The 17710-nt window shown below is 35.2% G+C and overlaps 1 protein-coding gene across 1 annotated transcript; it reads left to right on the top strand.

Annotated features, from left to right (window-relative positions):
- The first annotated feature begins 2848 nt into the window (after positions 1-2848).
- Positions 2849-4792, top strand: LOC147518496 (uncharacterized). Its single transcript, XM_086593934.1, has 3 exons — positions 2849-3373; positions 3479-3916; positions 4286-4792. The coding sequence occupies exons 1-3, from the start codon at positions 2849-2851 to the stop codon at positions 4790-4792; spliced, it is 1470 nt and encodes a 489-aa protein (XP_086450060.1).
- The last annotated feature ends 12918 nt before the right edge of the window (positions 4793-17710 follow it).

The raw sequence follows: 17710 nt of genomic DNA, 5'->3' as shown, positions 1-17710 counted from the left end.
TCACTAAAGTATGATATGAAGTGTAGAATAGGTGAGAGGATGCTAAAGTGAAGGACCCGACACTTCAAATGTGATTGACATTCTTTCCATGAGACTTTATTTATATATTTGAAAATTTCCGTCTTTCTGACTAAATGTGTGGGATGTTCTATTTTTTTACTCATTTCCCTACATATGGAGGTAAAATAGAAAACTTATCTGAGAGAGATTTTCTTGTGAGTGTATGAAATGGTGAGATTTGAAGTCAAAATACTAATCCAAAGGTAAGGTAGAAATTCCGTTGCTTGGAAAAGAGAAAGAAATCAAAATGGTTAAAAATGAATAAGCTCTAGTTAGGATGATTAATCAGTCTTTTCTATCTTTATGAATAGAACCTTAACCTAATGTTTTATGATCATGGGTGTGATAAGTAGTAACCTTTTGATTTAGACATTTTAACTGAAAAAGTTGTTTTCTCTAGATTTCACCATAGTTCATATGTAAAATTGATTTTGTGGGTATATCAACTGAAAACCCTCACGAGGCTATAACTCGTCCTTTAAGGGTAACTTAAAGGTTTAAGGCCTTGTTGCATATGGTAAATGCAACCGCGATGCCTCAAAAAAGTGAGTTAGTTTATTATTTAATTAGTATTGTTAGCTTTGAACACTTCTCTAGTATAACATATATTTGCTAAGAGACTAGCAAAATGCTAGTTGGGGGTTGTGATAAGTGCTCAAAAGTAATGATTTATAACCCCAATTATGTGTATGTTAGTCTCCATTTTATATTTAAATATTCTAATATGATGCAATTTGAGTTTTTGCAGGTCAAAGAACCTAAATGTGAAATATGGAGGGAAAAGAAGTCAAACAAGTCAAAAAGGAGTCACTGGGAATTACAGCTAAAGGCCTAGGGCAAAAATGTCATATTTGTCTCCATAAGTGCCAAGCCTAATGGGACTCTAAAAGAGGATAATAATTGAGTTAGAAGAGTCTTCAATCTGATCTCAAAGCCTTAATTTCGACTTCATAGGAAGATGAGATTAACATGGAAAAGAAGTCAGAGTTTCACAAGAATTAGGAAACTGAAAGCTATCAGAAGCTGCAGCTTACGAAATAGCCTGCAGAACAAAGTGGGCCACGTCCAACTTTGGCCCAACCGAATCCAACTTTATAAGGATTGCTTCTAGAAAGATTACAGAGAGTTTGACACCAAATAAACATGGGATTCGGATCTTTATCCAGACGAGCATGTAAGCCAATATATAAGGCACAAAAACCTCAGTTTACAATCATCTAGGAAATTTAGTGTTTGCATCTTAGATCTAGAATTAAGAGAGAAAAAAGTTCAGACCTTTTCACCATTAATAGCTATAAAGATTATTCCTTTTCATATTGTGTTCATAGCATAGTATGAGGGGCTAATCTCCCTTCTCTTGGGAGGGAGATGAAGCCTTTTTCCGTATGTTTTAGTTTAGTTCTTCTTCTATCATGTTTTAGTTTAAATCCCTCATTGAGTTTCTTTTTATTAGATCCCTTGATCTAACGCTCCCCGTGGAGGTTAGGAGGTCTTAGGGTAATTCAAGATTGTGTAGAGCCAAATACCACAAACCCTAGATTCTTTTCTTCTAGTTTTTAGTGTTCTAGTGTGATGATTGGATTCTTTATGGCACCTCAATTAGTTGTATGGTTAATGCCACATGTGGATTTTCCATGGCACCTAGAGTTGTATATTGAATGCCACTTAAAGCACAATTTGGTTAGATAGAAGATATCATTGGAGATTGAAGAAGTATTTGATGGAAAGATAGAAAGCACGTTGAAAGCCACATATTATCATCATGGTTATAAGCATAAGGTTTGTAGGTATGGTGAGTTTCTATTGGTGATTTATATTAAGCATGATAGGTAGATCTATTAGACTAATTCTATGATTTTGGCGGATTCATCTCTCCCAAGATATTCTCTCTCTTAATTCATATTTATATATTTAATTTAGTTTATTTTATGCATAGCTTAAATCTCAAATCAAATCAACTATATATTAATTATTACTTAGCCACATCTTTTACTTGCATCCATTAGAGTAATTTAGATTAGGAATTTCTATTACTATCAACTAGTTATTTAGAGTAGGATTGATACCTTGCTAGCCACTATATTAATCAATATATATTAGGCTAAGTAAGATTTGCAAAAGATACGTAACACAAACAACGATACACAAATAATTACGTGTTGCGTGCTTTTTCACCCATATAAACCAAGTCTAGTTATCAGCAAAGCCAAAACTAAGTTGATTAACTTCTAATAAATATTGAATGGCAGGGCTTTGCTTGAAATACGTAATGATTTAGAGCAAGTGTTGGGGTGGGGGAGGAGTGGGGACGTCGGAGATGCTACTGTTGAAACACAAATTGTGAGTTTCGGAACCAAGGAGGCAAGGAGATAAAGACAAAGGTAGGAGAATAAAACATTAAACTAACTAACAGGAAAGTAACTAACAATGGAAAGCAAGGAATTTTATGGGCGTTTGAAAAACAATTGGTGAAAACATGGTTATTTAATATGTTATTGGTTATGGATGATAAGATTTAGTTTGTTAATAAAGTCCTGGTCTTTAGGAACTGCTGTCATTTAATTTAGTCAAGTTTGTTACCACGATTCTAAGAAGAATGTGAGTATAGTTTGTTTCAGTCATTCTGTAAAAGCTATTTATATGCTCCTGCTTCTCAGTCTCAATAATCAAGTTATTCAGGATTGTTCTTTGCATTCTCAGTTGCTTGCATTCTAACAATCTGGTATCGAAGCATAACTTGAGAGATTGAAAGAGTGAGTTAGAGAGACAACAAAGGAATGGGCACGAGATGGGGTCAGAAACAAACAGTAACTTTTCTCAACCTTCTATTCCGAAGTTCGATGGTGACTATGATCACTGGAGAATGATCATGGAGAATCTTTTTCGATCCAAGGAATACTGGACTGTTGTGGAATCCGGTTATTCACAACCTGATGATGAAGAGAAGCTGACCGATGCACAGAGAAAAACTCTAGAGGAGATGAAGCTGAAAGATCTAAAGGCCAAAAATTACTTGTTTCAATCCCTTGACAAGTCAATTCTAAAGACAATCACACAGAAGGAGACATCTAAACAACTTTGGGAGTCCATGAAGATGAAGTGTCAAGGCAATGCACGCGCACAGAGGGCCCAACTCATTCGTCTTCGCAGAGATTTTGAGGTTCTGACAATGAAACAAGGTGAATCGATCACTGACTACTTTGGTCGAGTGATGGTGGTTGCAAACGACATGAGGAATTATGGGGAAGACATGACTGATGTCAACATCGTCGAGAAGATTATGAGAACTCTCACTGAAAAATGGAATTACATTGTTTGTTCCATATAATAAGCACATGATATCGATAAACTCTCCGTCGATGCGTTGCAGAGTTCATTGCTTGTTCATGAGCAGAAGTTCAAAAGGGGTGGAGAATAGGAACAAGCACTTACGGTGTCACATGCTGAAGGTTATGGAGGTTATGGTGGACGAGGACGTGGGAGAGCTACTTTCCAAGGAGGAAGAGGTAGAGGCAGAGGTTGCCAAAACTTCAATAAGGCAACTGTTGAGTGCTACCGATGTCATCAACTCGGACACTTCCAATACGAGTGTCCAAGTTCGAAGGAAGCAAATTATGCAGAACTAGATGAGTCAGAGGAGACGATACTCATGGCCTTTGTTGAATTACATGGAGTAAACCGAGATGATGTGTGGTTCCTTGATTCAGGTTGCAGCAACCATATGTGTGGTGATTCATCTCTTTTATGTGAGTTGAAGGAGGGGTTCAAAAAGGTGGTCAGATTGGGCAATCATACAAGGTTGAACGTTGTTGGCAAAGGAAGTGTGCGCTTGTTTTTGGATGGTGTCAGTCATCTTGTAAAAGATTTATTTTATGTACCCGAATTGAAAAGTCACCTTCCCAGTGTCAGGCAACTGCAAGAAAAGGGCCTAGCCGTTCTAATGCGATCCAATCAGTGCCGAATCTACCATCCCACGAAGGGCTTAATCATTCAAACCAACATGACAGCCAACAGGATGTTTGTATTGCTATCAAACTCGTAACTAATCAAGAAGGAACCAAAGGAGGTATGTCTCCAAGCAACTACTCATGACCTAGCTCATCTTTGGCACCGTAGATATGGCCACCTCAGCTACAAAAGACTTCAGACTCTGCAAAGCAAAGGAATGGTGAGGGGTTTGCCATGTATCCTTGAATCTAAGTTTGTTTGCACTGATTGCTTGAAGGGGAAGCAACACCGAGATGTTATTTCGAAGAAAAGCCCTTGGAGAGCATCAGAGAAGTTGGAGCTAGTTCATGCGGATATTTGCGGCCCAATATCTCCTAATTCTAGTAGTCACAAGCGGTACCTCATTTGTTTTATCGATGACTTTAGTAGGAAGGCCTGGGTACAATTTCTTGTTTATAAGGCAGATGCATTTGCTTCGTTTAAGTTATTTAAGAGTTGCATGGAAAAAGAAACTGGTTTGTCAATTAAATGTTTAAGAACAGATCGTGGAGGAGAATTCACATTAAGTGAGTTCAACGATTATTGTCGACAAAATGGAATCAAGCGACAATTGACCACTGCCCGTACACCGCAGCAAAATGGTGTCGCCGAACGGAAGAACAGGACGGTGATGAATATGGTGAGGAGTTTATTGATTGGGAACAATGTTCCAAAGATATTATGGCCAGAAGCGGTAAATTGGGCATTTTATGTTCTTAATAGATTCGCCCAACGTCTTCAGTAAAAGACATGACGCCAAAGGAAGTTTGGAGCGCGGTGAAGCCTTCTGTTGACCACTTAAGAGTTTTTGGTTGTATAGCACATGCTCATGTGCCTGATGCTCGACGAACAAAGCTTGAAGATAAGAGTCGTAGCTGTGTTTTATTTGGGGTGAGCAAGGAATCAAAGGGATACAAACTGTATGATCCGGTATCGAAACAGATTGTGATAAGTAGAGACATCATTTTCGAGGAAGACAAGACATGGAATTGGGATGCAAGCTATGAAGAACAAATTCAACTCAACTTAGAATGGGGAGATGAAGAACACAGTAGTGAAGAGGAAGAGAATGAAGATACGGAAGGGAGCGAAGAAACTATGCTGAGCTCGAGAAATCTTGATGTTCCTGATGTGCCGAGCTCAGGAAATCTTGATGTTCCTGAAATTCACAATAGAAGAGCACCAGTATGGATGGCTGACTATTTTAGTGGTGATGACCTGAACAATGAAGATGTGCAAGCTCATTTGGCTTTGATTGCTAGGTCAGACCTGACCAGTTCCGACCCGACCAGTTTTGATGAAGCAGTAAAAGATGAAAAATGGAGGCAAGCTATGGATTCATAAATGAGCTCAATTAAGAAGAATAGGACGTGGTTTCTAATTGACTTGCCAAAGGGAGCTAAAAGGATAGGAGTCAAATGGGTTTATAAAACAAAATTGAATGAACTTGGAGAAGTGGAGAAACACAAGGCTCGCTTAGTCGCAAAAGGTTATGCCCAGGAACACGGAGTTGACTACGAAGAATTGTATGCACCTGTAGCTCGTATGGACACAGTGCGAATGATCTTAATTAGCTCTTGCAGCTCAGAAAGGTTGGAGTGTATTCCAACTCGATGTGAAATCGGCTTTCCTTCATGGTGAATTAATCGAAGACGTTTATGTTGAGCAGCCGAGGGGTTATGAGATGAAGAATGAAGTGGGAAAGGTATACCAACTCAACAAAGCTTTATATGGACTCAAGCAGGCACCAAGAGCATGGTTCAGCCGAATTGAGTCATACTTCAATAAAGAAGGCTTTGAGAAGGATGACAGTGAACAGACTTTGTTTACTAAAATTAACAAACAAGGTAAACGTTTGATCATTAGTTTGTATGTTGATGATTTACTTTATACAGGAGACGATGAGGTTATGATGTGTGAGTTTAAAGATTCCATGATGAAGGAATTTGATATGTCGGATTTGGGCAAGATGAGGTATTTTCTTGGTATTAAAGTAGTGCAGTTTGCTGGAGGGGGTTACTTATCTTGTTTCCATTGTTTTGTGGTAATTAAGAGTTACTTCTCTTGTTTCCATTAATCCTTAAAAAGTTTGATAAACAAATTGGTTCTTCAAATTTTCGATTAGGTTTGCTGGAGAGAAGAAGGTTTGCTGGAGAAAAAGTCGATCTAATTTTGGCTTTGAGAAGAAACATTTTAAGCTAACTAGTAAGTGGAGATCAGGTTTGTTTAAGTGGAGATCACTGTTCAGTCTGCAGATGTATGTTGTAAAAAGTGACATAACATATAAGTATGACAGTTATAGTGTCATATCTACTCATAAAGCTTATATACTCTTGTTGGACTATGAACACTCATAGTCCTATAAGACTATGAACATTGAATGTTCATACTCTATTGGACTATGAACAATGAATGTTCATACTCTTGTCGTATATAAGCTTTATGAGTAGATATGACACTATAACTGTCATACTTATATGTTATGTCACTTTTTACAACATACATCTGCAGACTGAACAGTGATCTCCACTTAAACAAACCTGATCTCCACTTACTAGTTAGCTTAAAACGTTTCTTCTCAAAGCCAAAATTAGATCGACTTTTTCTCCAGCAAACCTAATCGAAAATTTGAATAACCAATTTGTTTATCAAACTTTTTAAGGATTAATGGAAACAAGAGAAGTAACTCTTAATTACCACAAAACAATGGAAACAAGATAAGTAACTCTTAATATTATTAACTCAAACTAAAACTGAAAACCCTAATACAGACTACCAGCCTTTATATAGGTGAAACACCCTAATTATCACAAAACTCAAAGGTTTACAAAAATGAAAAGTTTTGGGATAACCACATATTAAGAAACTACTAATCAAAATAGAACTAACCCAACTGACCAAATCGAAAACGGACTTTCCTATCAAAAGATATAGCAAAAACAAAACTTTCATAAAACGACAAAAACGTGATTTTGAAGGCCTAAACGATGGATTTAGGGCCCTAGAGGGTGGTGCCCACGGCAAAGCGGTGGGTTATGCTTATTTTGATATTTCCAATCAAATATGGTCGCGTCCATGTCTTTCCAACTTTGTTGCCCGCTTTTCCAGTTCATTGACATATGCATTAGCAAACTGTATTGCATCAACTAGAACACTAAATGTTCATAGTCCAACAAGAGTATGAACATTCAGTGTTCATAGTCTACTGTATGAACACTAAATGTTCATAGTCCAACAAGAGTAAATAACAAGAGAGAGAGAGTCTTTCTTGAGTGGTATTCCATCTCCTTGTCTCTACCATTAACCCAACATAATATTGTTCAATACAGCATTAAGCAAGACAGACATGACCCTGTCTAAAATTCAAAAGGCAAAACAATAACCTACTCCAAATAACAAGGGTACCCAAAAAGTCTGACAATCATAGTCATTAACACAACCACAAATATAAAGTGTTCAAACCCTTAAGCCACCCCTGCCCATAGGTATTGGTGCTTGGAATTGGCTTCTTGGTCCTGCCTTTGGTGCACTTTGTCCTGCGGCAGGTCCATTTTGTTGTCCACTTGCTAGTGATGGTCCCCCAATGCTTTGTCCTATTCCATTTCCTCCACTTGCTATATGGTTCAGTAATGCCTTGTCTTCTTCCTCTATCCCTTGCTGCCTTTATATCAATTCCATCCCTTTAAGCAATTCCATAACTCCAATGCTGATTCTCTTGCATCTTACGCAATTTCCCAAGCCAATGGTGAGCAAAGGGGATGAGCCAAGGTGCTTGCAGCCTGAAGAAAATATCTCAAAATGTCTAGTTCGCTCTCTGACCCTCTAAAATCATCAATGTCAACTGCTCTAAGCTAGTTGGTACCTGCCCCTTAACGAACAGTTGATTATACAAAAGTTTAATATTAAGGATCATCCTATTAATAAATAAGATGAAATACATTCAATTCTTGACAAACCACAACCAATAATTGATATGTTTACCTGCACTTTACTTTTCAAAACAAACAGTGAACTCTATGGAGAAAGCATGGGATCAAAGTCATTTCGAATCTTCAGCTGCAATATTTGAATATGATATCTGTAAGTTTAGCATCTTATTACAAAATTCCACCAATGAGAAAACAATATAAACAATTTTACTCATTATATAATTTACAAAAAAAACTTAAGAGTGAAACAAAGTGCACGTAGGTCTATAATTTACAAAGTAGAACAGGGGGAAAGAAGCTATACTTACATTTCACAAATTACGTATTATTTTTCTCCGGACAATTTCTTGAATCATGGTTAGCAATCTTTCCACATTTGTGACACTTTCTTCTTGAATTTTTTAGGGATATCTTTCTGGGGGATTTCAATCTACCCGTTTTCTTCTTCCCCCTCCCTTTTGTTTGAGAAATGTTGGGATTCAAAATCAATAGCTGAAATAAAGATTTGAAAGTCAAAATAAACCGCAAAATAAAATAAATATTTATATCAAATTAAACACCGAATTAAACACTAAATTTATATCAAATTAAACATTCAAAGAAAAAAAAACCTGTGATGTATTAACCCAAGGTATTGAAGGCTCTGCAACTGGAGGCTCTTCATCATCTATGTCTCCTTCGTAGGAAGTTTCATTAAACTTTGAAATTCCAATAGCCATTTCACCAATCTTTTCAATAAAATATGAATAACCCTCAAAAGTATGCTACGCATCGTAAGCCACTTGAGAAGCAACCTTGATACAATGAGCCACTCTCAAAAGTTCATCATGTGAGACATTCCCGACCACAAATTCAGTATCAAACTCTCCGCTCCATAAGTGTTAGCCTTTTGCATTCACTGCGTCAATCTAAAATGGCTTGGAATCTCTTCAATGTCGTAACGAATAAAAACCTTCAAGATGTGACCACAAAGTATCCCCATAAACTGGAAATACTTGCATTCGCAGTCTGCCTCTAAGGTTCTACTATCGAAATTCACTTTCCAAACAGACTTCTTCTGCGGGTCTTTGAACTTCACCATGTAGCTTCATGTAGCTTCCGGTTCCATTATTGTCCATCTATTACCCATCAATTTTGTACTCCATCTTTGCCTTTTCTAGTTTCTCTTTAAATTTATTGAATATTGAGATCGTATAGACCTTCGCAGCATGCATAAGGAGGAAAGCATCGTTAGGCACAATCCGTGAACTATGCTCGGTGTGGTAATCAAAATCTCTTTCTTTCCTAGCAAGCAAAGCCAAAGACTTCTCATTACCATGTACAAACTGCATAAGCGTAGTCGTTGAATTGACAAACTGGTCATAATGAGCATTCATCGATTCACTTCGACCAGTCGTGTGCATACCAGCAAAAAAGGTGTCACTGAGATAACAAGGAACCCATTTCTCCCGCATTGAATATATCTCTGTCAACCAAGGATTTTCAGACAACTCATACTTCTTAATGATTATACACCATCTTCTCTCAAAATCAGCAATCATATACGAAAAAGAAATAGTGTTCTTCAACTCAGTTACCAATGTCTCAAATTTGGTCAAGGACATCTTCTCTTGGAATTTCTGCATAATATGCCAGAAACAGTAACGATGACGAGTACTAGGAAACACTTTAGCAATAGCTGCGGGCATCGCTCTATCCTGGTTAGTGATGAATGCAGTTGGCGCACGACCACCCATGGCTGCAAGCGAGGCCTTAAACAGCCATATGAATGTATCTTCTGTCTCATCAAGCAACAATGCGCAACCAAACTGAATCGACTGATAATGATGGTTGACTCCAGTAAAATAGGCAAAAGGCATGGAATATGCATTGGTACGATATGTGGTATCAAAAGACACAACATCCCCGAAATAGTCATACTGGCATCGAGACCTCCCATCAACCCAGAAAAAGTTCACCGCAGTCCCATTTTCATCTAAATCAATAGCGTAGTAGAACCGGGGATCCTCGGCACTCTTCTGCATAAAATATTTTAGCACGGCAGTTGCATCACCTTCTTTAGGCATCTTTCTGGTCAAACCATAATGATGGTTCCAACAATCCTTCTGTGTAAACCTAACTTCCTCTTTATGAAAAACAGATGCCACTTTCCCAACAGGTAAACTGTTATCACTAAATATCTTGGTCAAGCACTTCGCTGCTTCAAGCATATATTTGTTAGTTTTCATGCAAATTCTCTTCAATGGGGTCACCAGACCCTGACTATGGTCATTCTGAGCAACGCTGACCTCGTATAACTCTTCATGTATTTTTTTTTTCTTAATACGAATTCTAGCTTGGCAACCACACCGGATAGTTGATGTATTTCTCAATTGGACTTGATCTCTCTTGTTAGAAACCCCTTCACGTGAGCAAACCAGTAAACAACCACTAACCAAATCCACATGATTTTGTTTCTTATTCGTTGTCCGAACACGAGTCTCAAATCCCTCTTGTTGACCATACTCTTTGTAGTAAGTCTTTCCTTCGTCAACACTTGTAAAAATCATTCCTATATAAGGAGCAGCTAATGTTTGCGTGCCTTGAACAAGGAATTTAGTAGACGAAGACCCAACTACGTCTTCTTCGATATTGATTGATGTCTCTGTCTCCATTTCTATAAATCGAAAAAATTAAAAATATAAATAACTTAAACAGACAAAAATCCCAATGTACATAAACAGTGTAAATAACTTAAACAGAAGAAAATCCCAATTAATATCATAAAATGGTATTTTGAACTTTCTTTGTAATCATCCTAAAGAGGTTTCAGTACTTTCTTTCTTTCTTATATTGGAGGTGTACGGTAATAAGAATACACTCTTCAAATTATAGAGAAAACAAATCACAACGAAAACATGAGAGAAAACAAAACAGATTTAGCTATGAAAATATATGGACGGCTTAATTAACAAATCACAACGCACTACCTCACAACAAATCACAACGCAACTGCTTGATTTGGGTTTGTTTAAGTTTTCGATCAGGTTTATTGGAGAGAAGAAGGTTTGCTGCCTTGTTGGAGAAAAAGTCGATCTAATTTTGGCTTTGATAAGAAACATTTTGAGCTAACTAGTAAGTGGAGATCAAGTTTGCTGGAGAGAAGAAGGGTTGCTGGAGAAGAAGCTACGAAATGACGTGAATACCCCCATGTGAAATATTTTGAAATTTCAAAATTTCGCATTTTTTAGCAGAATTAGATCTGATCATCTTAGATTAGATCTGATGGACCAGGAGGGGTGTGAGATAAGAGTGTCACTATAGCCTAACTGTGTGTGTATATATATATGTATATATTAGTTTAACTTGAGCTAGAAAGGTGGACCTACTGTGATTTAATATAGGTTATATATATATATATATATATATATTCATTGTTAATGGTAACAAAGCTCCACCTGTATGGATACAAACAGGGGGCTGTAAGTCCCTCACATGGGAAACATTAACTCAAGAATGTTTAAATTCGAGTCAAAGCAAGGAAGATTCTTAAGTTAAGTGTTGTTATCATCAAATATAGGAGCACAATGTCAATTATCGTTAATATATGAAACTAGATTTTAATAACATCAAATCCAGGACTACAAATTTAAACCAATTAAAAACATCAACAAAATAATTAGTTATTCTTCATTTGTTAGATTGGTTAACTAACAGTTACCAAAAAAAAAAGATTGGTTAACTAACTTCTTCACTTTGTTCTGTGTTTACACTAGTAAAAAAAAGGGTTATCATCTCAACTAAAAAAATGAAATAATAGCATTTTTATCTCGCTTTTTTCATACATTATAAACCGAGATAACATCCACCGAAATAATAGAGTTCCCACGACCGAGATAATAAGGAGATATATTATCTCAGTTCCAAAAAAAAATCTAATATAATATCTAATTCTATTATCTCAGTTTTAAAAATGAAAATAAAATTTAAGAGTGAAAATAATATTAAAACCAAGATAATATTGAACAAACCGAGATGATATGTTATTAAAACCGACATAATATTGCACAAAACCGTGGTAAAATGATCTAAAAAGTGTGTCATATGTCCAATTTCTTATTTCTGTTTTGCAATTAGCCGACATATTTATTTGTACACAATATTTAAAAAAATATGCCTATATTGTTTCTATTTAATTATAACAACATGCAAATATTATCTCTCCCAAACAATCGCATTCACCATCGTATCCCATAAAAATCAATATTAATTAACAAAAACAATCTAATAACATACACAAGTTTTTCAACAGTACAATTTTTTTTAATTTGATAAAAGTCATTTTATAAGTCAAATATGAGTAAAAGTAAAATTACATTAAGTAAGAAACTAGCTATAAAGTTACTTAGATAATATTTTCCTAAGAAAACAGTATGAAACTTTAGATCCACGAAAGCCAATAGAATCTCCATACCCTACAAAAATAAAAACAAAAAATTAAATAATATAAACAAACGAATATATCCAATGAATTCATTAACTCACTAACCAAATGAAAAACTTTAGACAAGCTAGTGCAAGGTATAATCATAAGAAATAACCAAAAATACCATTCATCAGAGAATCCATATGATTGTCATAAACACAACAACTCAAGGTGTAGCAAAACTTGATGAAGCTCAAGAGTGATCCCCAAAGCAAAAACATCATTTGTGACTTGTAAAGAAAAAAATAATACAAACATACAACATAAAAACAGGTGCATTTGTCACGTTATTTGCTTATATGTCCTACCCACCTAGCTCAACTTTAAAGATATATCAAATTGATAGATTCAAAGCTTCTTATTCTTACCCACATGAAAATTTAAAAGACACACGAGCAGATTTTTGCAATCAGGCAGCACACTACTTTGCCTAATTAAGCTACATCTGAACTTCATTAAATTCAATAATCAATACCATCTATTATAATAAAACAAAATAGGAAGACAAAGGATGGTGGGGATTTCATAAGGATTTGTATTTGATAGAGGAAGATAACTGGCTCAGATCATACCTTTTGATGAAAATTCTTAATAACAATTAAACGAATTAAATGTTTTTTAAATGAATTAAAGAAATGATTACATTTTAAATCCCAATAGTTTTCTTGCCATTAATACATTTTAAGCTCTCAAACTTCCACCTGATGTAATTAATTATCTTTGCTTATCTAATTAGTCCTCTAATCAAATCTCTTTGGTTTATGCTCTTAAGTCTTGATTCCGAAAATAACTATTTCTGCCATGTATCACGCGTGGGCCAAGACTGCATTAAAAGTTTTTTTTTTTGTTAACCAAGATGGCAAGATTGCATTAAAAGTTTAAATCACCTTTAATTGCCCACTATAAATAAAAAACGGAAGGGAATGCAAAAGTCAAAATGGAAAGGCTTTAATTCACAAATAACACCCTGGTATCTCTCTCCTTTAACTCCTCTAATTCCTCACCTTTATCTCTCTCACTCACCAGTCCACTTTGTCTGTCTATCTTCTCTAAGTTCTCTCCCACTCTCCTATTAGTTAATCTCATCTTTCATGATATTAACATTTTAATTGTTTTCAAATGTGCAGGATTTCTAGAGAACCCAAACCAAGTTAAGCTCTCACGTAATTTTAGGTAACATTGAAAATCGTGTTAATTTCAAGTCTGAACTTTAGTTTGCATTGCGTTTCCGACTTTTTTATTAATATTTTTTTTTAATCTATATCAATGTTAATCTCTATTTCCACCTTTCACTATGAATTTTCAGTTGTGACACATTAGATTTACCTTTTCCATTTACAAATGATTCTTCCTAAACTAAAAAAAAGGAGGAGCACATCTTAAGAAGCATCTCTACATTGATATTAACTTATTGAGTCTACTACTATTTTTAAAGTTTGCCAGTATTGATTCAGCAGTGTTATATCTTTTCAGTTTGTTATATATACATTCCAATTAATATTTCTATTTCAATGATATATGGCTATAAATGTCTTCTATATGATGGCCACATTGGCCAAGATCTTTTCATAACTCAACTGATCGAGTATTTCTTTGTTATGTCTGTTGATGCATTTTACGGCAGAATTGGTGGTACTCGCATATCCATAATCTCCACTTCTACACGTTTAATTGTTTTTCATGGGCAACCATCTGATTTTTATATAGTTGTTGTTTTAATTTTTCAAAATCGATTCCTTAGCTTTATCCTTATGTTATGATATGCTTTAATTAGTTAGTGAAGATAAAGGCCAGTTCAGATGGGTCAAGACTTTAATAGTGCTACAGTTGTCTTTATTCAGAAATAAGTTAGGGATGCACAAGATGATGAATGGATTTGTCTTATTATAACCCAATTCTATTTTGTTTAGTTAGTTGAATTTTGATAGTATTAGTACTCAAGTCGAAAAGGAAAATCCAAGAACAAGAAGACAACTACCATCTTAACAAGTGGATGTTATAACAGTCACTGATGTGCTATCCACTCTTTTCAATTTGTCTTAATTTGAATATGGATGGAATATGTTGTTAGGTAAATGTTTTTAGCCAATTTGATAGGTTTAGTTAAATAGGATGAATAGTAGTTAAATAATTCGCGATTTGGCTGATTTCTATAGTTAATAGTTATTGCACTTGCAATATATGTATAGTTGATTGAGACGATGGGGTTTAGTTACAATATTAAGTTATTAATGAATTTAATAAATTGCATTTAGTTTATTATATTTTTCCACCATAGCATTGGCATACAAGTTGAGTCCTCTATCGGACGCAAGTGAGGGCTGATGTTTGATCCAGTGTATGTTTTCTCACTTTAACAGTTTAAACATATTGGGATTTCAAAATGGATGAAGCATTAAACCAGATAAACTCTTATTAACGAGATTTAAAAGCATGTCTTGGTGTTCAAGTAATTGAGTCTTTTCTATATATTTCCAAAAATGTGCATTGTTTATGTTTCTTCAACGTGCCGTGGTAATTTCTCTGCTTCACTCTTACTTTCCTAATAGCAATCCTAGACCAAGTCACACATCAATCATTTCATTTGTTTCACCTTTAGGAGTGTTAGGAGATCTATGTTTGTGGAATAGTCCATACTTGCTTTCGTGTTTGGTTACTTGGTTATTCAATGAAATGCTACTTGCATGATCACATAAATTTTATTGTTTACCATTCAAAAACCAAATCTGGCCCATTCCCTTTGTATTGACTGGCTTAGGCACATTGAGGATTACCTCTTCTACTGGTGTCAATAGTCAATAGTCAAAGACTGACTAGATCAATCAACTAATTGTTACTTCGTTTCCATTGCAAGTATTAACTATAGATAACTATGTTTGATTATGGAATTTGTAGAAGATATGATGTTCTGTAAATTAGACATGATACCTATATTAGTTATTCATACTACAACTACACATTGTATTGTCATTGATGCAGGTTGTGTTTCTGCTACTATGGTTTCATGCCAAACTTTTCAATCTATGTTACGTGTTTGTAGAGCTTTTGGAATTGACTTGCAAGTGTATCACAATACTAATGTTGTGATTGATATATTAAGAAGCATCTTATTTGATGCAGGACTAGAGGAGCTCATGGCATCTAGTTACTGACAAGTGAGGTGGTATTGAATTTGGCACAAAAGCATCAACCAAGCAGATTTGTTTCATTTTCGGCGACAGACTGCAAATTGATATTTCAGTGCCATCAAGAGCAAGTTAGTGTTGTGGCAGACCTATTCCCACTAGAATTTTTAAGCTTATAAGTTTGTTTACAAAAGCCCTGTATAGGGTGGTTGTACATACATGAAGCTCATTTTCAAGGTTATATATACTTTAGCAACTGAAAATTGGAAATCTTTGTTGGGTCAATCTAATGGCATGGGCTTGTGACTTGGTGTGCATCTTACAAATATGTTTTATGACAACGAAAAATAAATACAAATATGTTGAACCCTATAAATATTTGATGGCAAACGATTTTGTATACTTTGTAGAGATTGATTAATGGATTTTAATCATTATATCCTACATTCCTACTCATAATAGGGAAACTTGAAACTTGATGGATATTTCATATATGCAATTAGATTTGCTTTAGTGGATTTATATTACCGGTATTGAAATGTATCTAATTTCTTTTTTGTTATAATCCATCGCTTATTTAGAACTTAGAAGGAACGTACTATTTGGCTATTTCCTACTCTTTCTGCTCACATACGCTTTTGAAGGTAATACTACTGATCTCTCTGTAGATTGCAGCCTTGAAATTTTATTACTTTAGCTACACGCCTACATCTTAACTTCCTTCTCACCATCATATCCATATTCACATGCATGCATACATACTAATTGTAGGGCCAATATCATTGTCCAAGTCTTCCTATCTTCGTCAATTTCTTAGAACTTTTTACAATCATTGTTTATTGGGCGAATCTTGATTCCAATTTCAGTATTTAATTAAATTTGGTACTTGCAGCAGAGTCTTTCATTTTCATTTTTATTTTATTTTAATTTTAATTTTTTATTAATGATGCAATTATACAATCCCAATTCACTTGGCATGTTTTCTATTTTCTGATTTCTACAATTGAACAAGTTCAATGAATTCGATCACATTTGGTAAATTTAATTTTTCATTTTCATTTCATATTTTAATTTTGAATTCAGCTATTTCAGTTTGAATGAAACGGTGCAAGCCTTATTTCAGGTTGCGAAATGGTTTTAGATTGCATCGTTCAACTTGGATAGCTAATAAACTAATGCAGATTGTTTTGTGTTTTCTTCTTACGTACATTTCGTAAAGACCATTATCGGAATTAAAGGTTTTCGTAAATTTGTTGTTTTCGTGGTGTTCTCGACTGTTAGTACTACAATATTGATAACTGATGATGTAGTATGTGTGCTCTATCTTACTTCTATAAACCACAGGTCACCAAGGTGTTAAATATACTCGGTTTGCGAGTATATTGGAAGAAATGAGAACTAAGTTTAGTTTTTTTGCTGCTTCAAATTCAATGGAGGTTGTACTAGCTAACACCAACCGACATGGATATCTTTTTGAGTGTATATGCAATGTTGGGTGCTTCAGTGAAAAACAAGAAAGGTTGGTGTTCTAGACACCCAACCCACCCCCTATCTCGAGTTGATATGCATTCAATTGATTTTTCTTTGTTCTGACATAGTTGTATGTCGTTTTGTTTATTTCCAGACTCCAGGTGCAGGTGACGCTTACAAAGAGTGTTGTGAAAGACTATATGGACTTGGTGTGCCAAGACCTCATTGGGCTTCCTAATTGACTTTTGAAATTAACAACTAGATATTAAAAGGTAAGTATGTTGGAAAGTGTTCCCATCTCACTTTCACATAGTATCTGTTACTGATGCTTAAATTTGAGTTTTTCTTAGGTGAAAATATTCCATTTATCAAAGAGAGGGTGCAACAGCCAAGACTTGTGCTCCAGTTCTATGTGGGCCAATGGACATCATCCCAGATCTGCAGTGGTGCTGAAGAAATACAAACTTTACATAATATTTTAGTCATACTTTTGTGTAAAAGAAGAGTTGTACATTTTAGTGGGGATAATTAATAACCTGTTAATAATGGTGGAATGACTTAGTAATGTTATTAATTTTGGGGTTGAATTTTCAGGGTTCCGGGTCAAAGCTTCAGTGGATATATCTAACAAAGGTTTTTCATGATAACTGACTTGAGAAGTAAACTCATGTGTT

Source organism: Coptis chinensis, chromosome 2 (assembly GCF_015680905.1).
Source record: "Coptis chinensis isolate HL-2020 chromosome 2, ASM1568090v1, whole genome shotgun sequence".
Classification (NCBI taxonomy): domain Eukaryota; kingdom Viridiplantae; phylum Streptophyta; class Magnoliopsida; order Ranunculales; family Ranunculaceae; genus Coptis; species Coptis chinensis.
Note: the sequence above shows the minus strand (reverse complement) of the source record. Positions and strands in the feature narration are given on the sequence as shown.